This window comes from Tamandua tetradactyla, chromosome 16 (assembly GCF_023851605.1).
Source record: "Tamandua tetradactyla isolate mTamTet1 chromosome 16, mTamTet1.pri, whole genome shotgun sequence".
NCBI classification, from domain to species: domain Eukaryota; kingdom Metazoa; phylum Chordata; class Mammalia; order Pilosa; family Myrmecophagidae; genus Tamandua; species Tamandua tetradactyla.
The window spans coordinates 33,333,643-33,357,284 of NC_135342.1; the positions used below are offsets into that span (position 1 = coordinate 33,333,643).

Here is a 23,642-nt window from a genome sequence, read left to right on the forward strand (position 1 = left end):
AAAGCACTATTTAAAGGCAAAGTTTTTGTATCAGAGAAACAAGATCTAAAATCAATAAGCTGGTAGACCTCAAATATCTGCCAGCCCTCTGTGAGCTCTGGCAGTGTTCTGGCTTACAGCCGCTGGTGGTAGTTCTTTTCCTGGCCCTGTAGATTTTCACCATACCTGCACGTATCTTAGTATTCAATAAAGACTCAAGGGGACCTCTTCGTACATTTCTATAATACTTTCTCTTTGTAGCTTCCTTTTTTTCTGGTATTCTGCCCACAAATTTAAGCTGCTTCACCCTCCGTGAACTCGTTTTCCTACCTCAGTAAGACTTCTGTGTTCTGCTTGGGTTTTCTCTTCCTGGGCCACAGACTGGAAAGTTCCTCTAGCCCGAAAGCCAGGGCAATCGTAGGCTCATCCCACTTGTTCTTTCCTTTTCCTTTTTTTTTTTTTTTTTTAGGGGTCATAGTTTTGCACTACCTGTTGGCAATTGTCTGAAAACTGTCATTTTGTATTTGTTGTACAATTTTCTATGTGTTTATGGCAGGAGGGCAAGTTTAGAACCAGTTATCCCTACGCAGCCAGGAGGAAAAGCCAGTTATTTCTCTTCATCTGTCTGGCTCTTGTAGATTTTTCCTTCTTAACTGAATCCTTGGTTTGTGAGGCTGTTAACACACAGGTGGAGGCTTCTGGTGAGATGATGGGCCCAACCCCACCTTGTTCTTTTTGGGGATCTGCCCCACGGTGACCCCTTACCCCAGGCCGCCATCTGGAGGCAGAGGGAATGCACCATGGGTGGCTGTGCCCATGGCTTCCTTCTGAGGCACGCCCAGAAGTACGGGCTACTAGGGCTGCCGAGCCCTGCTCCTCTCCCCCTTCCTGTGGCTCTTCGTCACCTGGAGTGCTCGCTGAGAGATGAAGGTACTTGACGCTCAGCTCTTCCTCAGTCTTCTTACTTTAAATGGATTCAGAGGCCTGTATGTCTGTAACATCTTTCTTGGTGATGTCCTTCCAGGAGTGCTAGAGCCACAGCCTTGCCCTGTCACTGGTGGGGCAGGAAGAGGCTGTGTTACCTGTCTAGTAGGAGGGGCAGCGGTGTTCTGTAGCCAGGCTCTCACTCTCCAACCCACTGCACTTGGAGGACCAGACCTGGGTGTCGCAGTCTACTGCAGGAGCAGTGGGCCTTCCCTGGGCCAGTTCATCATGAAGTCAATGTTTGGTGCCCTCCCTTGGTCATGGTGTACTTGTCGTGAATGAGGTATTTCTTGCTGGGAGATGATAGATAATTGACTAACGGGCTTGGTTTGCTCTCCCTCCACAGGTTCAATGTCAACAACATCATCCTTCACCCAGAGATCGTGGAGTGGTGAGTACGGCCTGTGGCTCAGCTTACCTTGGGTCTCTGTGCCCAGGGAGTGGGGCATTCCTTCTGTTCCTACCTGCCCTGTCTCCAGGGCCCCTCAGACAAACTGGGCGCCAGAACTCTTCCCTCAGCCTCTTCTCTTTGTTGGTCTTTTGGTTTGATGGTTGGTTTTTAAAAAAGGAAATGAGTCACTTGAATGTCAGATTTCTTTTTTTGTCTTTTCCTTTATTTTCAGACTTTTAAAAACTCTTACCATGGGTAGGGCAAACCCACGAGGCTAAGTTAGAAAGTAGATAGTGAAAAGAGTACAAATAAACATCACACATCCTCCCTCTAACAGCAGGTAAATATTTTTCTCCTTCTATCACACATCTGTCTTGATGAGTGTAGCATCCTGCTTTCCGTGCTGTCCTCTCACCTCCTTCCTCACCTTGGTGACACACGCAGCCACGGGGCCAGCCTCAGCCTCAGAGTCACCTCTGTGGGCCTTCGACACAGACCCCAGCTCTAATGGGCCACCAGTTTTCTTCCTAAGCTGTCGAGTTGCCCTCCATTTGCACCAAGCATTTTCCCTTTGTTGCATGTCTGCCCTTCCTCTTATGTAGAAGAGAGGCGAAGCAGGGCCCTGGCCACACCATTGCCTGAAAGAGAGGGTTGTACACTCCTCACATCTATCTTAAGTTGACGCCTTTTTCCTTCCAACTAGGTGCTCTGACTCACCTCGTCTGGGCCCTGGGGAACACTGTGACTGGAAGCATGAGCCAGAGGTGGCTGCTGAAGTCAGGGGAAGCAGGGAGAAAGCGCAAAGGAGAGAGTGGTCCGGGCCGAGGGCCAGTTGTTCAGAGGCCAGAGACAGTGAAAGATTGTCGACCATGTGTAGCCAGAGCAGAACAAGGGATGTGGAGCCTGGAGAGACAGCTGGAGGCTAGGCTGGCCTTGGTGACAGTTTTGACTTTGTCTTGAGAGTAACAGTATACGTGGGAGACCTTTGAAGGATTTAAGCAGGAACATGGTGGGATTGGGTTTATATTTGTTAATGTCATTTTAGCTCAGTCTGAGGTAGGTGTAGGGGGGCAAGAGTGGGAACAAGGGCCAGTTAGGAGGCCTTTGCAGAGGTCCAGGTAGCAGTGGAGGAGGTGGTTGGACAGGTTTGAGAGGTAAAGAGGCGGTTGAGAGGAAAGCTCTTGGCGAGGAACTGGCTGTGATGGTTGAATGAAGAAGGAAGTTGAAAGCGATTCCTGATTTTTGTCTTGAACATCTAGGTGGCACTATCCCTGTGCTGGGGAAGGCTGGGCGGGCTGGGTGCCATGGGAGGTGGTGTCCTCATCTTGTTTTATAAAGTGTCTGCCCCACTTTAGGCTCCAGTTGGCAGAGAAACAAGTCCTGGAAACTTCGGACAAGCACGTAGCCACTTACATTTTGGGCATTTTGGAGACTGTGGCTAGTTCATGTGTATCAGTGTCTCCTAAGGGATACATAATAGATCATCCCTTTGAGACAAGTACAGTTTAATTCTAGTGACATTTCCAAGACTCTGAGGTGGATTCTGTGTTCACAAGAATACCTTCCAACGTTATTAAAGTAGCAGAAAGGGCTTATTTGGTGTTTGATGGGAGTCTGACTATTTTAGGAATGTCACATTGTCCCTCCTGCCTCAGGGGTGTGTTTTAATAGCGTAGGTTCAGGCTGTGCTGTTCCCAGTGAGAGCTGCTGCTGTTGTGAGTTATTCCTTAACTGAATAAGAATTCTGGGGAAATGGGCAGCGGGGGGAACACTCCAGGTTGGGGAAGGGGGACCTTCCTTACCAGAGAGGTGGGCTTCCCACAATGCTGGATTAGAATCCTCGATGTGTCATTGGGCTCCAGAATCCGTTGGCTTTTGCCAGTGTCTTAGTTTGCCTGACTCCTGTGACACATACCACGCAGTGGGTTGGCTTAGGCAACAGAAATTTATTTGCTTGCAGTTTTGAGGCTAGAAGAAGTCCAATATCAAGATATTGGCCAGACTTGCATTCTCCTAGAGTCTGTAGCCTTCTGGTACTGACTGCAGTGGTCCTTGGGGTTCCTTGGCTTCCATATCTGCTTCCTGTCGCGGGGCATTCTCTCTCTCTTGCATCTGCTCTTCCTGTTTCCTCTGACTTCTGGCTTCTTCCTGTGTGGCTTTTTCCAACTTCTGGCTTCCAATTTCTTTTCTTTAGGAGACCTCCAGCGATATGGATTAAGACTCACCCTCATTCAGTTGGGCCACTCCTTAACTAAAAATATTTTCAGGAGGTCCTGTTTGCAGTGGGTTTACCCCAGGAACGTGGATTAAGATGAGAACACGTCTATGTTGGGGTATAGAATTCCACTTGCCATACCACCCTCTCACTTCAGGCTCTGTGGAAGGAAGGTGTTGGGAGTAATGGAAAAAGCATTGATTTGAGACTCAGATACATCCAAATTCTAACCCCAAACCGATCCCTTCCCCCAAAGAAGTCACTCAGCTTTTTGCTGTCTTCAGCTTCTTCATCTGTAAAATGGGCTTGTTGTGATCCCCAACTCACAGTGTGGACATGAGGGTCCACTGAGTCTCTCTTCCTCACCTGTAAAGTCCAAAGTGGTGCCTCTGATGGAAGGCTGAGGGATGGGAGGAGAGCTTAATCAAGGGCTGACGCACGTTAATGAGAACTATCATTTTTGAGACTTCTGTATTCAAGATACCTTGCAAAGCTCTGGACTCCTGTCGACTTATTGAAAGAGATATTTTATCTGTTATAAGGCAGGTGCTCTGATTGGCTCCAGGCTACAGATGAGGCCCACATTAGTGACTTGCACACAGGAAAGCCAGGAGTTCAGCCCAGGCGGGTGGTCCCCGGATCTGTGCTCCTGCTGCCCATGGTGGCTCCAGGCAAGACCCTACCTAAGCGTCAGCCTTTCTCCCAGCTCACCCTCGGCCCTGCTGGATGTGCAGGTGGTGCCCACAGCCCTCAGCATGGGGCCAGGGTGTACAGGGGTAGAAGGACCTGGGGCACAGCCAGGTGTACTCTGGTACCACATCCCCACCACCCCCACACACCCCCAGCTCCTGGTTAGCATCTTGGCCGAGGTGTGGGATTCCTCCCAGAGCCCATCTGATTGGGGAGCAAGGAGCAGCCTCTCCCAGCATGGGAGACAGTCTTTTCTCATTTTTGTTTGGGTGTCATTCATTTCCTTTCTGTGACTGTTTTATTGTTTTCCATTCTCTCAAGCAGTGCCATTTTGATTTCCTGTAAATTCCTCTATAATCATACTCTTCCCCAGAAGCATGAGATCATAACTGATAATTCCTTTTCTTGTGCTGGCTATTGCAGTTTGAATGTGAAGGTCAAAAGTTGAAACTTAATAAGAGCAGGCGTCTCACTTCCATAATTTAGGCTGGGGTTCTACTCTCCTGTTTTGCAGATGATTAAATTGAACTGAAGGTAGGGTAGAAAATAAAAGGGGTTAGTTCCGCACTGTATAATAGCCTGGTGCCTTTGGCTTTCAGTTATGTACCTGTGGACACATCACGGAAGAAACAAGCATGTCAGCAAATGCTGGGTGCATTCTTGGGTTTTTAAGTGAGACTGTTAAATTGAGTCATCTGCTGTTTTTAGAACTGTTAATTACACGGCGTGAAAGTGCCCTGCATGTATTAACCACCCTGTGGGGTAACGTATCTATTTCTGCTCCCCTGCCTCTCTGTGTCCACGGGAGGTGGGAAGGTGTGGATGGTTTAGGGGCAGAAATGCACCAAGTCCCTGCGTCCTGGGGAGCATGTCCCAAATTAGAAAAGGTACGTAGATGATGACCTAGATTCCGGGGATGCATTTGACAAGTTTTCCGGTAAAGTTGCTCATCGTCTTCCAATGAAGCGGCATTTAGCCATCTTAAGTTAACAAGGGAGCCGAGTGGAAAGTGAGGCTCCAAGGGCTGAGCAAGGACGGAGGTGTTAGCGTATGCCAGGAGGCAGGAATCGGGATGGAGGAGCAGTGGACAGAGGGGCCCTGGACCACACGTGGCCCCTGCACATGGCCCACGTCTGCCTGTCCCCATCAACTCTCAGGCTCACATTAACTCACAGCTGTGCTAACCTATCATTTTCTTTATGGCTCTGGTTTCTTTGAGAGGACTTTATTGATCAAACCTCCTGAGGATAAAAAATCCCAGCCAGCTCTTCTCTTTCTGCCTCTGTTGTTTGTTTTGGGACTTTGGACTTCACATCCCTGTGTCACAGGGTATAACAAGAATGGCTGTGGGGGTCAGTGGGTTTGACGTCCTGCCCACATGCCCACAGAGCCATCCCTGCACGGGTGCCTTCAGGAGAGACGGAACTCCTGTCACTTTTAATGGGGTTGTTCAATGCCAGTGGCACTTTGATGCTTAGAGGTGCTTTTGGAAATAACTTCATCCTGTCTGGCTGTTATTTTACTTAGTGGAACATATAGGCCTCAGTTAATTGATGTCTTCATCCTGGGTTTAATGTCCACAGGCAGTTTTGTGACCTGTGAATATTAAAAAACAAAACAAAACAAAAACTGCACATAAAAATCTCTGCCTAGTCCAGTTTGATCATTTCAGGTCTATAGCAGGACTGCCTTCACCCCTCACCCCCACCCCATGCCTGTCTCTGTAGGGGTAGGGGTAGGAGCTGGGGAATCTTTGTGAAGCCATGATATCACCCAAGCACACGCCACTCACTCAAGCTTCCTACGTGACATCAGCATTGTCCTGTCCTGGATCGTGGTCCTCTTATTTTTTTGTATGCTCTATGGCGGGGTCACATTTCATTCTTTTTCCATGTGAGTATCCCATTATTGCAGCACCATTTGTTGAATTTTCGTTGGTTTCTTTGTTTGGGAAGTGCATGGGCTGGGACTCGAACCCAGGTCTCTTGCATGGCAGGTAAGAATTCTACCACTGAGCTACCCTCGCACCCCCTCTTATCCTCGTTTGATGAATGGAAGAGGTAGCCTTTGTCCTCTCAAAGGGCACATAAGCCTCGCAGATCATATTTCTAACCACCAGCCTGCACGTCCAAGGACCAGACTCTGCCAGAACTAGCACATCACAAAACATCCCTCACCCAGAGGCCGGGGGCCTCGCAGTGCTGGACCATGCTACATCCCCTTTCTTTGCCTGTTTTGCGCTTAAGAATAGCGGCAGTAGCCTCATTGAATTCAGGGCAGCGAGTTCTTTATGAAGATGGGGAGAAACTGTGCTGAACGCTAGAAAGTCTTATATTTTCTGCAGTAATCCTAGAAAGAGTTTCTCAGTCTTGTGGGCAGGGAGCTAACAGGGCTGGGCTGGGAAGCATCCCTTCTTTGCCTGGGCCTGGGTAGGACTTCAGACCCAGAGCCACCCTTGGACAATTGGTTAAGCCGGCACACAGAGGGCATTTGTTTTCAGGGCCTTGAGAGCAGCCCCGCCAGGCTGGTTTCCTTGGAGAAATACCTTTGCAGGGTAATTTGACCTGGTTCAGTGTTTCTGTTTTTCTTTTTTTTTTTAATTTGACTAGAAAAATAAGTCCGGGTAAACCAGCTAGAGACCCAGTTTGTCACCTTTGCTGAAGTAAAATTAGAGAAGAAAGCAGGCCTCAGGGCCTCAGGCACTGACAACATGATTCAGATCAGAAGAGAACAAGGTTTGGGATCAAAGCCGCCTTTCTCCTTGGGATGGTTGCATTGTTTTCTGAGCTTCATCTTCAGAACAAGGATTCCGGGACTCGGAGGAGGCCAAGTGGAGAGCTTTGAATGTGGGCTTCTAGCCCGACTCCTGGGGCTTCAGATCCCAGAGTTGCCTCTGCCTCCCTGTGTGGCTGTCGGAGAGGCCAGGCTGAGCAGCACCCCACTGAACTGCTGGGCTCCCCACTTGTCTTGGGATGGGACGGGTGGAATGGAGGAGGCCTCTTTAGGTGTCAGGTAAGGCCATTGGCTCATTAGAAGTAAACTGTTTTCCAGCTTCAGGGCACTACTCAGATATTTATAACCACAGAAGCTCCTTTGTGTCTGTTATCTGTGTGTCTGCTCTGGCACTGGACGCTGCCCTCCAGGGTCCAGGCCACCTTATGGGTTGTGCATAGTTATAGTTACAATTTCATCCCAAGGAAACCTGGAGTCCACTGAAAGGTTTTAAGCAAGCAAAATGCAATCAGTTTCACATTTCCCAAAGACCCCAGCTTCTGTCAGGGAGCAGGCAGAGCTGGAGGCCTGGAAGCTGTTAGAGGCTGGCAGGAGCTGTCCAGGCTGGAGGGGATGAGCTCAGAATGGTTGTGGGGGGATGCCAAGAAACAGAGGGGTCTGAGAGAGATTGCGGAGATGGAACTGTAGTCCTTAGTCACTGGTCAGATGGTGAGAGGGAAGGGTCTGGGATGACCAGGAGCTGTTGGCTAGGGGCTTCTGTCCTGCCAAGCTCTAGATTCCTGGGGAACCCTCAGGCACAGGTACAGTGCAGAGGCCTAGGCCAGAGCCAGGTGCCAGGAGCGCGTGCAGAGGCAAAACAGAGGCCAGGACTCAGGCCGGAGAGGCCAGGAGAGGAGGAGATGTCAGAGGGGCAGAAAAGGAGCAGCTGGAGAGGGAGGAAGAGAATGTGCTGGTACTGTCAGGAGAGCAGACAGCTCTCTGTGCCTGAGCCTTCTGGAGGTCGTGGCTATGGCCTTTGTTTGAGGAGAGCCAGCAGTGGTGGGGGCTGAGGGGAAAAGTCCGGGGAGAGCAGGCGGTGGGGGAATGGAGAGGAGCTTCACAATAAAGAGCACACGCTGCTCTCTCCCCCCCACTCCCCCAGCGATAAGGGCTCTTAATGGGCCTCCTTCCCAGAGTGTGTCTCCGAAGTGGAGTGAAGAGCATGGCAGAGGAGGAACAGGCAAGCGAGGAAAGGAGTTTTTGCTGTTTCAGTGGTCATGAGCCTCAGTGGGAAGAAGGTGGGGAGGAAGGAGAGGTTGAGTGGGCTGGGGAGAGTAGGGAATTTGGATGCGAGACGAGCGTGCGCCCATGTGATGACCTCTGTTTTCTCTGGTTTGTTATCTGCTGAGAGGTGGGGCCAGGGTGGGTGAGGAGATCCTAGCAAGATGGAGGAAGTTGTAGGTTGCCCTGGCACATGCTCCCCTATGACTCCCAGCAGAATTGGGGGCACGGTGAGGGGCCGGATGGGGAACTGGTGGCCCATCTGCCCAGGCCAGGCCTGTGTGGATGGGTGTGCACAGCATGTAGGGAGGCTGAAATGTGTTAGGAGCTGTGGCTCGAGGCATGGACCAGGTGACTGAGCCGAGCAGAGACATAATGGAGGATGCTGCCCAGGAGGGAGGGGCGGAGGGGGTGCAGCCTGAGTATGCTTCCCTCCTGAGGGCCCAATGCAGAGCCTTCCCACTAGGCCAGGCCAGGATGTGGAATCAGAAGGCGCCTCTATGATGATAAACTGTTGGACTTCCAGGAAAGGTTTTGCAGCCTTAGGCGTCATTGTACTGCTAGATACCTTTTTCTTTTCCTGATGGCCAATGTGTCTGGCTGCCCCAGACAGGGTGAGCCGGTAGGCTGCTGTGGCAGCTCTGACGGAGGTAGGAGAGTGGTCCCAGGCCATCCCCTCAGTAGAGCCCCTGCAGTGTTGCCACCCTGACCCCCACCAGGCAAGGCCTGAGTCCACTGTCTGTGCTGACCCCTCATTGCATGCCTTGGGAGAGGCCAGCTCCAGATAGCAGGTGCACTCTGTCCTCACTCTGAGTGTGGTGGGTGCTAACCTGCCATTCTCAGATACTTACGCTTTGCTGGTTTTAAAGGTGCTTAAGTGTGTCCACTTTGTGAGAGGGAAAGGTGGTCATATGGGAGTTTAGTAAAGGGAACTGGAGAAGATGCTCCAAGGACCCTGTGTTTGCAGAAGCCATGACCGTCTTGCAGGGGGGCATGGCCAGGGTATTACCTTGTCTCTTCTCCAAGGTCCCACTGTGACTTCCCCACTGGGCTGCCATCCCCAAAGGAGATTAGGCCCCTCCCATCATACCCTCCCATAGCAACCACGACTCCCCCCATAGCAGCTGTGACCCCTCCCTCAGCAACTGTGATTCCCCCAGTTTGTAATTGTGAACTTCCTTGTATAATACCTAGTTCCCATTGGTCTCTGAGCTCCATGAGGGAGGGATGGTTCAGTTTTATTCTACTTTAGTACAAGTACCTGGAATTGACACTTATTTAAGGGTAGTGTGAAATGACTGAACAGGCATTTGCTATTATGAACAGCATCTTGTTAACTTTTTTATTTCCATCAAAATAATATGTGCACATGGTTAAAAAAAAATCAACAAGTACCAAACCAATATGGGCAAGATAGATTATAATAAAAACCAGTGACACCTACCCACTCTTCTAGTCCCCCTTTTCCTCCAGAGGCAAATTATTTTGGCCTTTTCCATCCCACCGCCCAGTTTTTAATAGTTGTTGTGATTCTTTCATCAGTTACATTTGCCTTCTTGCCATGCCTCCATCCTCTTTAATTTCCTGCTCTCTGAACTCTGCACACTACCTTGGTTTCCTGCTGTGTAAGCTGAGGCTGCGGGTGCCTATCCTTTCCATGTCTTATCTCCCGACCCCTGCCTTTACCTCCTGACTTCTCTCAATGATTCCTTTTATTTATTCATTACATTGTCATTGTGTTGGTGTGACCTGTAAATCTTGTGTGTGTTCTTAGAGGAACTTAATTCGGAAAAGCAAAAAAAATCGCATAAAACTTTTTTTCCACGATTATCACTATCACAGTAGTTAATCAGAGCTGAGGAGTGGCCAGGTTTGCAGCTCTCCTTCCTGGAGACTCCCTCAGGTGGAGGCTCCTCGCTTCAAGGAGATAGAGGTTTGTTTTTTCTTACATAACCATCAGTTGTAATAAAATCACTCCGTAGTTCAGTTTATACCATGTTGGAAATGTGACTTTCTCTCTTTCTTTTCTGAAATTAAAAAAAAAGACTTTTCTTTATTGCAAAAACAGCATAAGCACATTGTGGAAAGTTAGAAAATTCAGATAAGCACAAATTTCCCTGTTGTCCTTAAAACATTCTTAATGGCTGGTTTGTCAGGACCCAATCCATTTCCCCATCTCTCCCTTGGCTGTTAGGACTTTTTTCCCTTTAATATTTCTTGAAAAGACCCAGCCATTCTGTAGTGGTGTGGCAGAATGGCCTGCCTTCTGGATTTGTACAGTTGGTTCTTATATTTCTTATAAACTGGAAGTTAGATCTAAAGCCACCTAAGTTTAAAATATTTGGTTAGCATACATCTTAGGTGATATTATTTCTCACTGTATTGCATCAGGATGCAAGGAATATCGGTTGACCCACTGTCAGTGCTGCTGATTTATATTCCCCCTTGGACCAGAAAGTAATTTGTGTGGTATTATGATTACTCTGTGGATTCATATGGTTTATGTGTTTATTGCTTGTTTTTCCTGGCATTTGTACTTACCTTTCTTTTCTCTTGTTGAGAAAAGAAACGTACAACTTCTACATCGTATTACTAAAAATCTTGAGCTTCTTATTGAATCTGACTGTGGAAATGAATCTGTACTTGTGGACATTCTTCTCAGAACCACATACTTTGAGTTATAATTTCTCCAGATTTTCTTCTAGGTTTTCTGCCCAGCATACCCTGGGTTTTCCTTTAATATGCTTTTGGGTCACTTCCACATTTTAAAATATCCCATTGCATCTCCTTTCTTAGTTTGGTCTTGCTCACTCACTGGCTCTATGTCTGTCTCTCTCACTTTTTTTTTTTGGTGTGTGTGTGTTTTGCTGAAATACATCGTTAAGCACTTTGCTCAGAAATAATCTATGGGAGGTTAGCTTTCTGAGTTACTGAATGTCTGAAAAGGACTATTTTCCCTTTAGATTTGATAAGTACTTTGGGTGTAGAATTCTAGATGCAGAAAAGCTGATTTACTTGGAGTGGGAGGAAAAGGAAGTCAGTGTGGCTGAAAGGATCTTGAAACTTTCAACGTTATTTTATCTAAATCTCAGTTTCCATATCTGTAAAATAGAGATGATGATACTTGTTTCTGCTTGGGTTTTCTGGCAAGCCCTGAGCTTATTGGGCAGGAAATGAGTTGAGAACCAACACTTGTGGGAGTGTGAAGCCATGGGAATGGGCTGGAGGAGAAGTGGGGCTGGTGGAAAAGCTGAGGTGTGAAGCGGTTGCAAGGAGGGCTCAACTGATCCCACAGGGAGATTTGGAGCTGGAGTGGCCGTGCAGAGATGTCCCCAATTGAAGCGCTGGGCCTTTGTGCCCTCCACCACATCATGGAGACCAGCTGTTGGCATTCTCAGAGGGAACTGATTTGTTACCATCGTTCTTAGCAGCTGGGAGATGAGTGCCTTGGTCCTGAAGGGGATGATTTGGGCACCCAGCTTCCACTACCTCTGCCAGGACCAAGCTTGGAATAGGCTCTCAATAAGTGGCAATGGAAAAAGAAGGGAGGCTGTGTTTGTTGTCTGCACTTCATTTGGCTTCATGGGCCTACTGGAAAATACTGTCTTTAATGAGAATCAAAGCAACCTGCCTAAGGAAGCCAGAGGGACTTGCCTGGTTTCCAGGATGGATGATCTGTAGGAGGTGGCTGCTGCAGCTACAGACGTTGGGTCTTACTGAGTTTACAAAAGACGCTCACTCTGCACTTACTCTCATCAATGCTTTATAAATATTAACCCACTTCACTGTCAATGAGGACAATACTTATTCATGATTTCTACTTCACAGATGAGGAAAGTGAGGCGCAAATTGAGAATCTTGCCTAGAACATACAGCCAGGAAGGGGCAGAGCTAGAATTGGAGTCCACATTCTGTCCCCCAAGCCCTGTGCCCTTAAGTATAGAGCCTGGCTGCCATGTGAAAACCCATGGACTTGGAGGTTCTTGTTTGAAATGGGTAGAGGTAGCAAACCAGTATTTACTTCTCTATAGTGCCTCTGTGTGATTCTTACTTGGGGATGGGCTTGATCGCTAGGACCAGCAACTTCACCAAATTTGGGAAGATTAGTTTGTTGTGAGGACCCTGGGAGGGCCCCAGAATTGGTGACAAGGAGGCCCAGCTAACTCTCCCCATGACAGTGGTATCCCCAGGTTGCATGTCTCCTGCCCCTCGTACACTTCTCCCTCTCATTGCTGCTTCTCTTTTCCCATCTGCTCCTCATCTCTGCATATCAGCTCTTTCTACATCCTAACTGCAAACCAGCTGCTGCCAGTGCCTGGGCTGCAGGCCCCCCACTCTTACCCCTGTTCCTATTACCCTCCTCTCAAAGCCTGCTGAGTCACATGATGTTCCTGGGTGGGGAAAAAGAGAGATTGAGGTCCAGCAGCCTTGCCATATAGATTTTATCCCTATTTTATAGAGGAAAGAACTGATTCTCTGGGGTGTCCTTTGTGTCTGGCTACAGAGTCTGGACTGCTCCCACCACCCACAGTGGCTTCCAGATCTCCTAATGCCTGTGGCTTGTGTTAGGGCAGGTGGAGCAATAGCTGTGCTCCCCTTTAGGGGTTTTCCTCTGGACCACTCAGTGTAGCTTGTCAACCCTGGGGCTTGTTGGCCCTGGCCAACCCCTAATCCCTGCCCAGGTAGTCCATAATCTGGTGTGCGGGTGTGCAAGTAAGGCAGCCCTGAGGTTCCTGGAGGGGTCCAACCAGCCTGCTAGAAATTACTAACCTGTTGCTTTTTTTCTCTTGCTCTCTGAAGCCGAGTGTTTAAGACAGACATGGAGCTGGAGGTCTTGCGCTATACCAATAAGATTTCCAGTGAGGCCCACCAGGAGGTGAGTGGGATGCTAACTTTGTCTTCCCCAAGGCTTGTGGGGTATCATGGGCCGGTTGGGTTGGCTAAACAGCACTGTCTGAGTAGGCAACAGAGCCATACCTGGATGCACAGTCACTGGACAGGTTTTAATCCCCCAGAACCATGCAAGCAGGAGGAAGTTCCTGTCTCTCTTTTTCAGTTCCCCAGTTGGGGCAGGAGTAGCTTTGGGGGCTGAAACAGAGGACAGGAGAGGATCTGTCCCAATCGCAGATTATATTCTATGGTGAGGGGCTGGGGCCTCACTTCACAGTAGTGGCAGGTACTAATCCTGTTGGGGTTTTCCAATAAAAAGCCCCGGCATCCCATCCGGCAAGGAAGGGCCCTTTCTCCTGGCATGCTGGGAGTTCCCAATGCATTTTAAAGACTCTTTTGTCCTTCATTCCGAATCAAGCATGCATATTACCATTATCCATTTTCTGTAAACATCCTCACATGTAAGGCTTTCCCCACCCCTCCCTCTTTACCTGGGGGATGAGAGTGAATGAGGAAGGGCATTCACTGCCTGAAAGACATCAGGATGCTGGGGGTAACCTTGTGCCTTCTCAGTGACAGACACAGCTTCGTTTTAGAAAACAGATGAGGGTAATTTATGGGCCGTGTAATCTCTTGCATGCGTTAATTGTCCCTGTGTTTTATGAAAGTTAAACAAAGGAAAACCTTTTAGCTGAGAGTCGTCCTAGCTTTCTTAGCATTAAGTATTCACCAGACATGTCTTGGCTGAATGTCTGTGAGTGCTTGGTCTGGCCTGCTGCCTCTGTAGCTTGCCTTAGCAGCGCTTTATTGGTTCCAGAATAGAAGTGCTCCATAGTGGTTTAAATAAACTGTAGGGGTTTGGGAGCCTTAAAAAAGTTCTAATTTGTCACATTTCTACACCACTGTGTGCACATATTTTTCTTTTAAAGAAGAGGTTCTTTTGAAAAGGGGCTATGCATTATTTATAAGACTATGTTACTTATCTCCTTAATACCAATGTCTTTGCTTAATATCTATCCTCCAGGTAATGAAGGCCATAAAAGTGGGAATGAAAGAATATGAGATGGAAAGGTAAGCTGCTGTGTTTCTCTGGGTGAAGATTAACATGTAACAAATCAGTAATTTATGTTCCCCAACCAAGTAACAGATGAGACACCGCAGCGACAGGCGCAGATTGAGTGGGGATTACGAGCAGGGCTTTGGGATCATGGGGAAAGATGATTTTTCTTCTGGCCGTGGCCACCTCCCTGGCTCTTGGCAGAGTGTTTGATGGTAATGGTCTTTGATTACTTTTCAGGGCGGTTTAGTGCCCCATCATTCCACCCTTGGACTTTGTTTCTGCAGTTTGCAGGGAACTTTACCAAATAGCTGCTATTGCGACTCTGAAAGCCGCTAGTCAAACAGCTTGCCGTTTTTATGTGTAAACACTGCCATTATTTCTGCTGTGCTTGGATGACTGGGTCGTGGGATGGTTAAGTGGCTCATAAAAGTGCTCCGGAGAGCTCCATTAGCCTTCAGCTCCAATTAGGCCTGCAGCAAGCCCATGTCCCCCCAGGTGCTACCCATGGCTTCCCAGCCATGATGGGGCGTCCAGCCAACCCCTCCACCTGGCGGCAGGACACAGGGCAGCCCACTGCTGCTCAGGGTAGGGGGAAGCTTCTGGGTGAGACCCACATTGCCCCAGGGCCCCATCTGAGTCTTGACACAGGATACCCCTATTCCGGATTCCCCCGGTAGTGACTATGCCACCTGGATGCTCCCCAGAAGGGAGAACTAAAGAAGCTACCGTTTCTCCCACCTTTCTGGGCTGCCCGTTCCTGCCTGGCCTTGTAACAAGAGCTTGGTTGCTGCCATCCGTCCCTGGCCTTGTAGGGCCCTGGTGCACCCCAAGGTGCCCTCAGGCTGCCATCAAGGCCTGCCCTGCCCAGAGCACTTGGCTCCAGGATTTCTACTTCATGTTGTCCTCCTAGCCCTACTAGGCTGCCCTAGTTTGTCTGGGTGAGGGGGCATGGAGCCGAGATGCCAGTGGGATCAGCAGTGAGTAGTACCTATGTTTCTGTTTGCTTTGACAGTAGTTTGGAGATAGGTGTCTTTTTTAAAAAGCTAACCCTGGAAGGGGTTCTAAACAGCATTGCTCTTCTCTTCCCCTGGGCAGTCAGAGGTTAAAATGGCTTTGAAGGTCTTGGTGCTGTGGTATCCCCAGAAGAGGCAGGTAACAAGCACTTTATCAAAGACTGGCTCTGTCACCTCTGCCACACCTCCTGCCCTCTGTGGCTCCGAGGGCCTGCCCTAGCATTTGCCTTCATCATGTGGTCTCATGTGCACTGCAGTGTCTGTGCTCTGTGATTCCTGGGACCCTGCCCCCCAAGTAAGGATCTGGGGCTGGGATGTGGAGAGTTCGGGGGGCTAACCCCAGCAAGGTGGGCTGGGCAACAGGTCCTTCAAGTTGGCACTGCTCCAGAAACCTATCCCCAGTTGAGCTGACCCATAGTGACCCAAAGCTGATGCCTCAAATAAAAATAACCAGGTGATTGGAATAGGAATAGCTTGTCCTGGCACAAGGCCCTGCCGCCCACTGTGTGCTGGTAGCCCTATGCACCCCGTGCTGCAGGGAGTCCAGCTCTGAGGGTGGTTCTTGGGGGGGGGACCCTGTACCCCCTCCAGCCCCTTACCTTGCAGGGATCTTGGAGCACAGCCTGCTTGTGGGTGGGACCCTTGTATAGGCTCTGGATGAGGGTGGGGGTGTCCCCTGGGAATACTTTCCCCCTAGCTCTTTGTCCCCTTTCAAGTAAGGAGGTCTTTGTTTTCTTTTAATGGGAAATTTCAAAGATCTACCAAAATAGAATAATATAACACACACATCCCCACCTCCCCGAAGTCCATCAGGTTTTTTTGTATAGTTCTGTTTTTATTTTGGAGTATTTCAAATTGAATCCCAGATATGTCATTTCACCTGGAAATGCATAAGTAAGTATTTCAGTTGATGAGGCTTTTCTTTTTCCTTTTGCATTTTACAACCACAATGCCATTATCATATTAGCCAAATTACCAAAATGATAACCAAATTATCACATGTAATCAAATTACAGAGGGGAGACAGTGCCACACTTGCAGGCCTCAACCTGCCAATGGGGGCCATCTGATCCCTGGGTCCCTGGATGCTTAGAGTAGGGTGGGCTCAGTTCCCGGGTGGGGAGGAGGGGACTACTCCCTACCTAAACCGGAGAGAGCTGAGCTGAGTCAGAGACACAACAGGCCAGAGCCTCTTCTAGAAGGACAAGTGAGTGGGAAGTCTTGAGGGCAGAGGGTATCACCTCCCTCCCCCCCAAGATGATAGGAAGATGATTGTCCGTGGGGGTCTGTTCCATCTTGGAGTGCCCCTGGTCTGATTTGAGGAGGGCCCTCTCCCATGACCAGTGCCCAAGCCGAAGCATGGGGGGCATCTGTAGCTGTGAGGCGGTGGGCTCTTTCTTCCTCCTTGAGCTCCCCCTGTGGGGCATAGCCGAAGCATGGGGGGCATCTGTAGCTGTGAGGCGGTGGGCTCTTTCTTCCTCCTTGAGCTCCCCCTGTGGGGCATGAGACACAGTTCTCTGTTACTACCCACGTCTCTCTGTGACAGTTTTCTGGTTGCTATCTGGGTGCTCGGGTGCCTGGGGGCCTCTTCTTAGTGACCACGACTCATTTATCAGTGTGGTACGTGGCACACAGTTGGTGTCAGGAAATACGTGTGGAATATTAGACGGATGATGAGAGAAAACGTCCTGAGCTATTTTTCTGCCATCCTGTATGCCACTATGAACTTTGGTTTTCTCATTTGAACTAGCTGGGGAATGTGAAATCTCTTCTAAAGCATATGCCGTGGTTGACCAGAGTGCATGGTCCTTTTAACTGAAGCCCAGGAGGACCAGGGAGTGGCCAGGCTGCATGCCTCAGCATTGCTGTGTTACAAATACATGAGCTGCTTTCTTGCGCGTGGATGAGGGTGGCCTGGTGAGTGCTCCTGGAACCTTCTGGACTTTCCAGCAGCAGGCCTGGCTAGCCCTGTCCCAACAGGTCAAGAAGTGCAGGGCTGGAAGTGGAGCTGGAGGGGAAGGGGGTCAGTGCCAGTTTTCTCATATTGGGACATGCCGTGGAGACCATGGGCTCAGTCTCAGACTTCACAAGCTGGCTAGGAGACCTGGGTCTAATCCGCATCTCCTTTTATCATCAAAGATATGTTATAAAATCCTGAGGGCATGTTTTAAAAAAACAACGGCGCTGATAACATTTGTGAAGATGCCTTTTCCCCTGTGCTGTGCCTGTGAGCACAGTTTCAGAGGAAACGACATCATTTTCTGCAATTGAGGTGTAGTAAATTGTGTTAAACCAATAAGATGGTAATGTTTAGGTAAATCGGACTCTAACAGCATTTGACTGCAGTTCCAATCAGGCAGTCCATTTTACTGCCTCCTATTATTTAATGTCAGTGGTGTAACCAGCTTGTAGCTGGCTGGCATGAGGCTGGCAGCTGAATCAATTACCTGCAGACACTAATTTAGAGCATGCTCAATTGGCTGTGTAAGCAGGTCCTGGTTCACATTTGCCACAAGGAGATTAACAACTTGATGTTTTTGACAGTCTGGGACCTTAATTGAAATTACGCTCCCTTTCTCTTCTCTCAGTGAGGGTGCCCATTTTGGGCTCTTCCACGGTGGCTTCCATGGGGTTCGTGTGGTCATTTAAGATGTGCGGGCCTGTGACCCTCAGAGGGCCTCATCTTCCTCCCCATCTAGGAACCTTCTTGGCCAACACTCCTGACCCTACCTGGAGACCCTGGACAAGGCCTGGGCTTTTCTGGGCTCCTCCATTGTAGGCAACAGCCGACACTAGTGGCCTCCTGTTTGCTTCTCATTCTTTGTTAATAAAGAATGTCCCCAGCTGTGGTACTTTTTATTAAAGGTCTTGTTGTTCTTTCCTATCCTTTGGCCAGTTGGAAGAAGATACATTTCTGTGTGTTCAGTGTGCCCGTCGAGTCCAGATGGGACACAGCCTGGGAGGTGGTACATGCTTCCAGGATTCCTGGGGCGAGTTCTGATGATGGATGGTTCAGTTTCCCACCCTAGGGAACAGGGTACAAACCCTGTTAATGAAGTCCAGCTTTTTCTCTCTATTTCTAGGATTACAAAATTGAACTCCAGCAAATAGGAAGGTTAGATAATTGGAGAGTTTATAGGGAACCCACAGCCATCTTAACTCATGGTGAGTCTGGCTGCAGGTCCCACAGGCAGGTGGTAGCACATAGCAGACAAGCTGCTTGTCACTGCCTCCCCTTCCCCATGTCTCCCCCTTCACAGTTGACCTCATCCTTCCTCAGCAGGATCATCCTTCCCCTAGCCAAGCCAGGAACCGCCTTCTCTGCTCCATCTGCCAGGGCTGAATTTCCAGCTCTCTGGAGACCACTGAGCCTAATTGGATCAGTGCATCCTCTTCTCCTGTCTGTCCCTCCTTGTGCACTGTGACCACTCAGGAAGCTTACCTCCCAGATGCCTGGGCTTCGGCTGAGTGCTTTCTTTGCTAGCCATACTGGGCAGGTCAGACCTAGTGTTGGTAAGACTGGCCAGAATAGAGACCCTCACAGCTCATACGGGGAACTCACAACCTTTTCAATGTGCTGTGACTTGGGCTGCAAAACATGCAAGCAGGCTGTAGTAGACAAAAATCCAGTGTCATTCGGATGAAGGCCATCAGGAGGTTCCATTATCCTCCTTCCTGGAGGCTCTGAGTATAGTTTCCAGTTCCTTAATCCAGCACTCTTGGGCCTGGTCCCTTCTGGGCCCTCAGTTTACCTGCCTGCATGAGAGGCACTTGGGCTTTGTTTGGGGCCCTTGGGGCAGATCTGGGGCCAGGCACCCATTGACCTGAGCTCCGGGTACGAATGGATGGGACTTGGACCTTCTCTGTGGGCCTGGTCACTCTCTTTGGGCAGTACCCAGGACCTTCTGTTGCAGATACCACCTCTCTCTGCTGCCTTGAGGGATGAGAATTATGACATGACCCATTCAAAAAGGAGGAACCCCTGGGTCTGGTTGTGAGAAACTCATTTTTTTCCTTGTTTTGAGGCAGCCGGGTGAGCAGGTACAGTGACCCAATGTGGGTTTCCACCAGCACTTCTTTAGCTTTTGGAGATGGACTGCAACCTACTGCAGGACAGGCCAGAAGACTCAGCTTGAGGGGGGTTAAAAAACTTATCTGTTTGGTATACTCCTCAGGAATGCAACTCCTCAGTCCAGCACCCTGCCCGACCTGGCCTCAGTGCGTCTGAGCTGAGCCCTTGTCAAGAGCTTAGACTGTCTTTGTGGAGAGTTCCTTGGTGTTTATAGTAGGCTTCACTCCATCCTGGGCCTCCCCATACTGGGCAGGACAGGCCCCAGTGCCCATCCATCCAGCTCTGCCAACACTATCTGGCATGGGTGGGGGGAGGTGGGCATGCCAAGTGGAAGAGCCCTCACTGTGAGTTCAGCAGAGCCAGGGCCTGAGGGGGAAGCTGGGTCCCTTGGGCAGTGGAGAGGCTCTGGGGCTCACTCTGTGGCTTCAAGCAGTGACAGTGCATTTTGCTTATAAGAGTAGCTGAGAAATGGATACATTTAAGGCACACCCCAGCCAGGTGTCCAGCCAGAAAACTGGAAGGAGCCAGAGGGAAGAGCCTACTGCATATACACAGCCTTGTCGACTCAGTCCTCATGAGAGCTTTGGAGGTTTCTTTATGGATTTGCCCTGGGGTTTCACCACTAAACCTGAGACTGACTGTTGATTTGAGATAAGTATTTATCATCAGTTTAAGGAAGTAGTGTTTTCTTCCTGGCTTACAGGGAGATTTTATCAGGAAAGGAGGTTGAATTTTATCAGCTGCCTTTTTGGCATCTCCCTTGGCCTTCTCTGTGTGAGTTTTAAATACTTAATAAAACTTTTATTTTAGAATCGCTTTAGATTACAGAAAAATGGCAAGAATATTACAGTTCCTGCATACCTCATGCCCACTTTTCCCTGTTGCTCACATTACTGTAGGACATTTGTCATAACTCATGAACCAGCTATTGATGCGTTATTCTCTTTTAAAGTCCATGCTTTATCTGGAGTGCCTTTGCTTGAACACACTGCCCTTTTTCTCACCCCAGATCCCACCTGGGCTCCCACATTGCATTGAGTAGTCGTGTTTCCTTGGCTCCTTTTAGTTGTGAACGTTCCTCAGGGTTTCCTTGTTGATGACCCTGACAGTTTGAGGACTACTGGTCAGCCATTCCATAGAATGGACCTTCAGTTTGAGTTTTTCAGGTGTTTCTCTCATGGTTAAACTGGGGCTATGCATTATGGGGAGGAAGACCACAGAGGTTTGTACAGCACCCCTCTCATCACATCTTCTTCAGGGTACATGCTGTCACCCTGATTTACACTGATGATGTGTCCTTGACATCCAAGCCGAGGTCATGTTTATCAGGTCTCTCCACAAGAAAGTTATCTTCTTTATCCTCCTTTCCACACTGTGTTCTTTGGAAGTAGGTCACTATGTACAGCCCACCTTTAAGAAGTAGAGTTATGTTCCACCTCCTTGAGGGTGGAGGATCTCCATAAGTCATTTGTAATTCTTCTGTACAAGAGGCTTTTCTGTTCTCCTCCCATGCATTCATATCAGTATGGACTCATGGATATTTATTTTATGCTGTGGGTTATAATCCTCACAGCATAAAATAATCTTCATTATTTATTTTGCTTCTCAAATTGTTCCAGCTTTGGCTAGTAGGGGCTCTTTCATTTGTGTTCCTTTGACATTCCATCATTTTGCTTTTTTGAGCACTTTTGTCCCTATGAAATGCTGTAGGCTTATATTGTCTATTTCCTGCCTCAGTCTCTAGGGAGCCCTGGTTCCTTTTATTGGAGAATGGTGTTAGAAACCAAAATCTAGGTGCTGGGTGTACCTTAGCACCTTCAGGAGGTGAATTATGTGACCACACTTCCTGCTAGGGAGCCAACCTGACACATGCTTTACTTTGTCCTGGTCAATTATCGTTTTATTAAGCTGCGGGACTAAAACAGGGAGGCAGTATAGGGCAGTGCTTAAGAGCATGGTCCTGAGACTGGCAGTGTGGGTTTGGGTCCCACTTGTCAGCTGTGCAACCTTGGGCAAGTTGACAGCTATCCTGGGCCTCAGTTTCTTCCTTTGGAAAAAGGAATAATAATCGCACTTATCATAGGATGATTAGGAGGACTCAACAAATTACTGGGTGTACAGCATATGTAGTGAGCCTCATAAGGTGTTTGTTTTGTCGTTATTCTTCTGCTAGCATTTTACAGAGGCTAAAAATAGATTGAGGGCGGGCCGCGGTGGCTCAGCGGGCAAAGTGCTTGCCTGCTATGCCGGAGGACCTCGGTTCGATTCCCGGCCCCAGCCCATGTAACAAAAACGGAGAAACAGAATACAATAAAACAAGAAAATGTTTAAAAATGTTTCCCTTTCTTCCTTCCTTCCTTCCTTCTATCCTTCCTTCCTTCTCTCTGTCTTTCCTTTAAAAAAAAAAAAAAAAAAAAAATAGATTGAACTAAGGGGTGCATGGGTGGTTCAGTAGGTAGAATGCTCGCCTTCAATACAGAAGACCCAGGTTTGATTCCTGGACGATGTAACCTCCTCCATCCCACCCACCCCCCAAAAATAGATTGAGCTATACATACTCTTTTTTTTGTTTGTTTTTACTCTCTCTGCCATATTTTGAGGTCAAGTTTGTGTTAGCTTCATTACATGATTTGGGAAACTCCCCACATTTTTCTCCTTCCTGGAGCAGTACCAAAGTGTAGCATCTGTCTGCCTTGAAGGTTTCAAGTTCTTTGATACTATTGGAACTTATTGTTTCTTTTGGAAGAATTTCTTTGTTAACTTCTTCAGGTTTCCCTGTAGGGTTGTTTTGTTCAGAGTTTATCATCTTAGAGTCAAAACAGTATATTTTTCTGGAAAGTTTTTGTTTTCGTAGAGAATTTTAAACCTGTTAGAACCAAGCTGTCAGCGTTTTTCTTTTTTTAAAAGAAAAATTTTAAATTCTCTTCTCTTTATTTGTAGTTGTATCTTCTTTTTCATTCCTAATATAATGTATTTGTGTTATTACTCTATATCAATTAACAGTACCAGAATTTTATCTTTTTTCTTGGTCTTTTCATCAGATCAGTTCATAAATGTATTTGTCAGCTCTGCTGCTTGTCTAACTCATTGATTTCCAATGTAATTATTCATTCCCTCTCCTTCCTTCCAGACGCTTATTTTGAACATCTGTCATGTAACTTTAGTTGAATCTTAGTTCATTTTCATTCTCTCTTCTTTAGTAATAAATTAATTTTAGCAATATATTTTTGTATGCTATCTTGCCCATATAGCCCATAAGTTTTGATTGATTTTGTTTTTGACCCAAGAAATGTACTAACATTTAATTTCCAGATAGGTGTGGTTTTATTTTTCTTGGTTAACTTTTTGTTATTGGTTTCCGGTTTGTATCAATCACCATTGTAGTTAGAGATTGTGGTCTGTAAAATTTTTATATTTTCAAATTCTAAGGTTTTTCTTTAGAAATTTAGAAATACTTTTGTCATGATTTCATTGAGTTTTTGAAAATGTTTAGTTTCTATTTTTTAGAGTAAATTTGGTGTACATCAAATCAGTCTTATTTCTTATTCCCATTTTATCTTTACTCCCTTAATTCTGAGTATTTGATCTCAGGTTTGCTCTCTATTATATGCACCCCAGTTATTTAAAATAAGCAAATGGAAAACTTATATTTCGTGATGTTCTCTATGTTAAAAAGTTACATACTATCGATTTTTCACTTTGAAAAATGAAATATTTAGCATGGTTTTACTCTGTCTTCTTCTTTCCCATCTTCCAATTTTGTCATTACCAATGTTTGTCTTAAGACCTAATACCTTAATACCATTTTACTAAATCCAGTGTGGATTCCTGTGTTGAACCACATTTTCCCTTTTCTAGATGGCTTTTATTTTGAATGCTGACTCCATACTTTCTGAGTCCTAGCGTGTTCAAAGTATGAACCCCCAAACAGGTGTGTCACAGGCTCTTTGTTTCCTGTCTGTTTGCTCACTGGTCACTCTCTCAGGCCAGCATTTATCCTCTTGATGATGGTATCTGAGACCCATGATGCAACTGCTGATCATGGTATCCTGGTCAGATTTCACTCCTTGTCTCTCGGTGGCTTCCTTCTCAGTGACAGAGGGTAAGGTGGTGACCTGTTGGGGATTAGAGGCTCTGCCCAGGGGCCTGGGGTTGTCCTTATGAGCTCCAGTGACACTTTAGGATCCACTTCTTTAATATTATCAATTCTTTTAAATTCCTGTTCTTCAGGTATTGGATCTCCTGCTTATTCTCTTTGTCTCTTATCTTTTCTCTTATGTCCGCTATGTCATGGAAAATTCTTAAGCGTATCTTCCATTCTCTTACTATAACCCACTTGCACCAGTCGGTCTCCT

At 47.7% G+C, this 23,642-nt stretch overlaps 1 protein-coding gene across 2 annotated transcripts in view; it reads left to right on the forward strand.

Annotated features, from left to right (window-relative positions):
- Positions 1–23,642, forward strand: part of PEPD (peptidase D) — a 131,989-nt gene that overhangs the window by 42,140 nt on the left and 66,207 nt on the right. For both annotated transcript variants that reach the window (XM_077132228.1, XM_077132229.1), the window contains 3 exons: positions 1,310–1,354; positions 13,053–13,128; positions 14,167–14,213. In XM_077132228.1, coding sequence (XP_076988343.1) covers positions 1,310–1,354; positions 13,053–13,128; positions 14,167–14,213 — 168 coding nt within the window. The remainder of the gene's footprint in view (positions 1–1,309; positions 1,355–13,052; positions 13,129–14,166; positions 14,214–23,642) is intronic.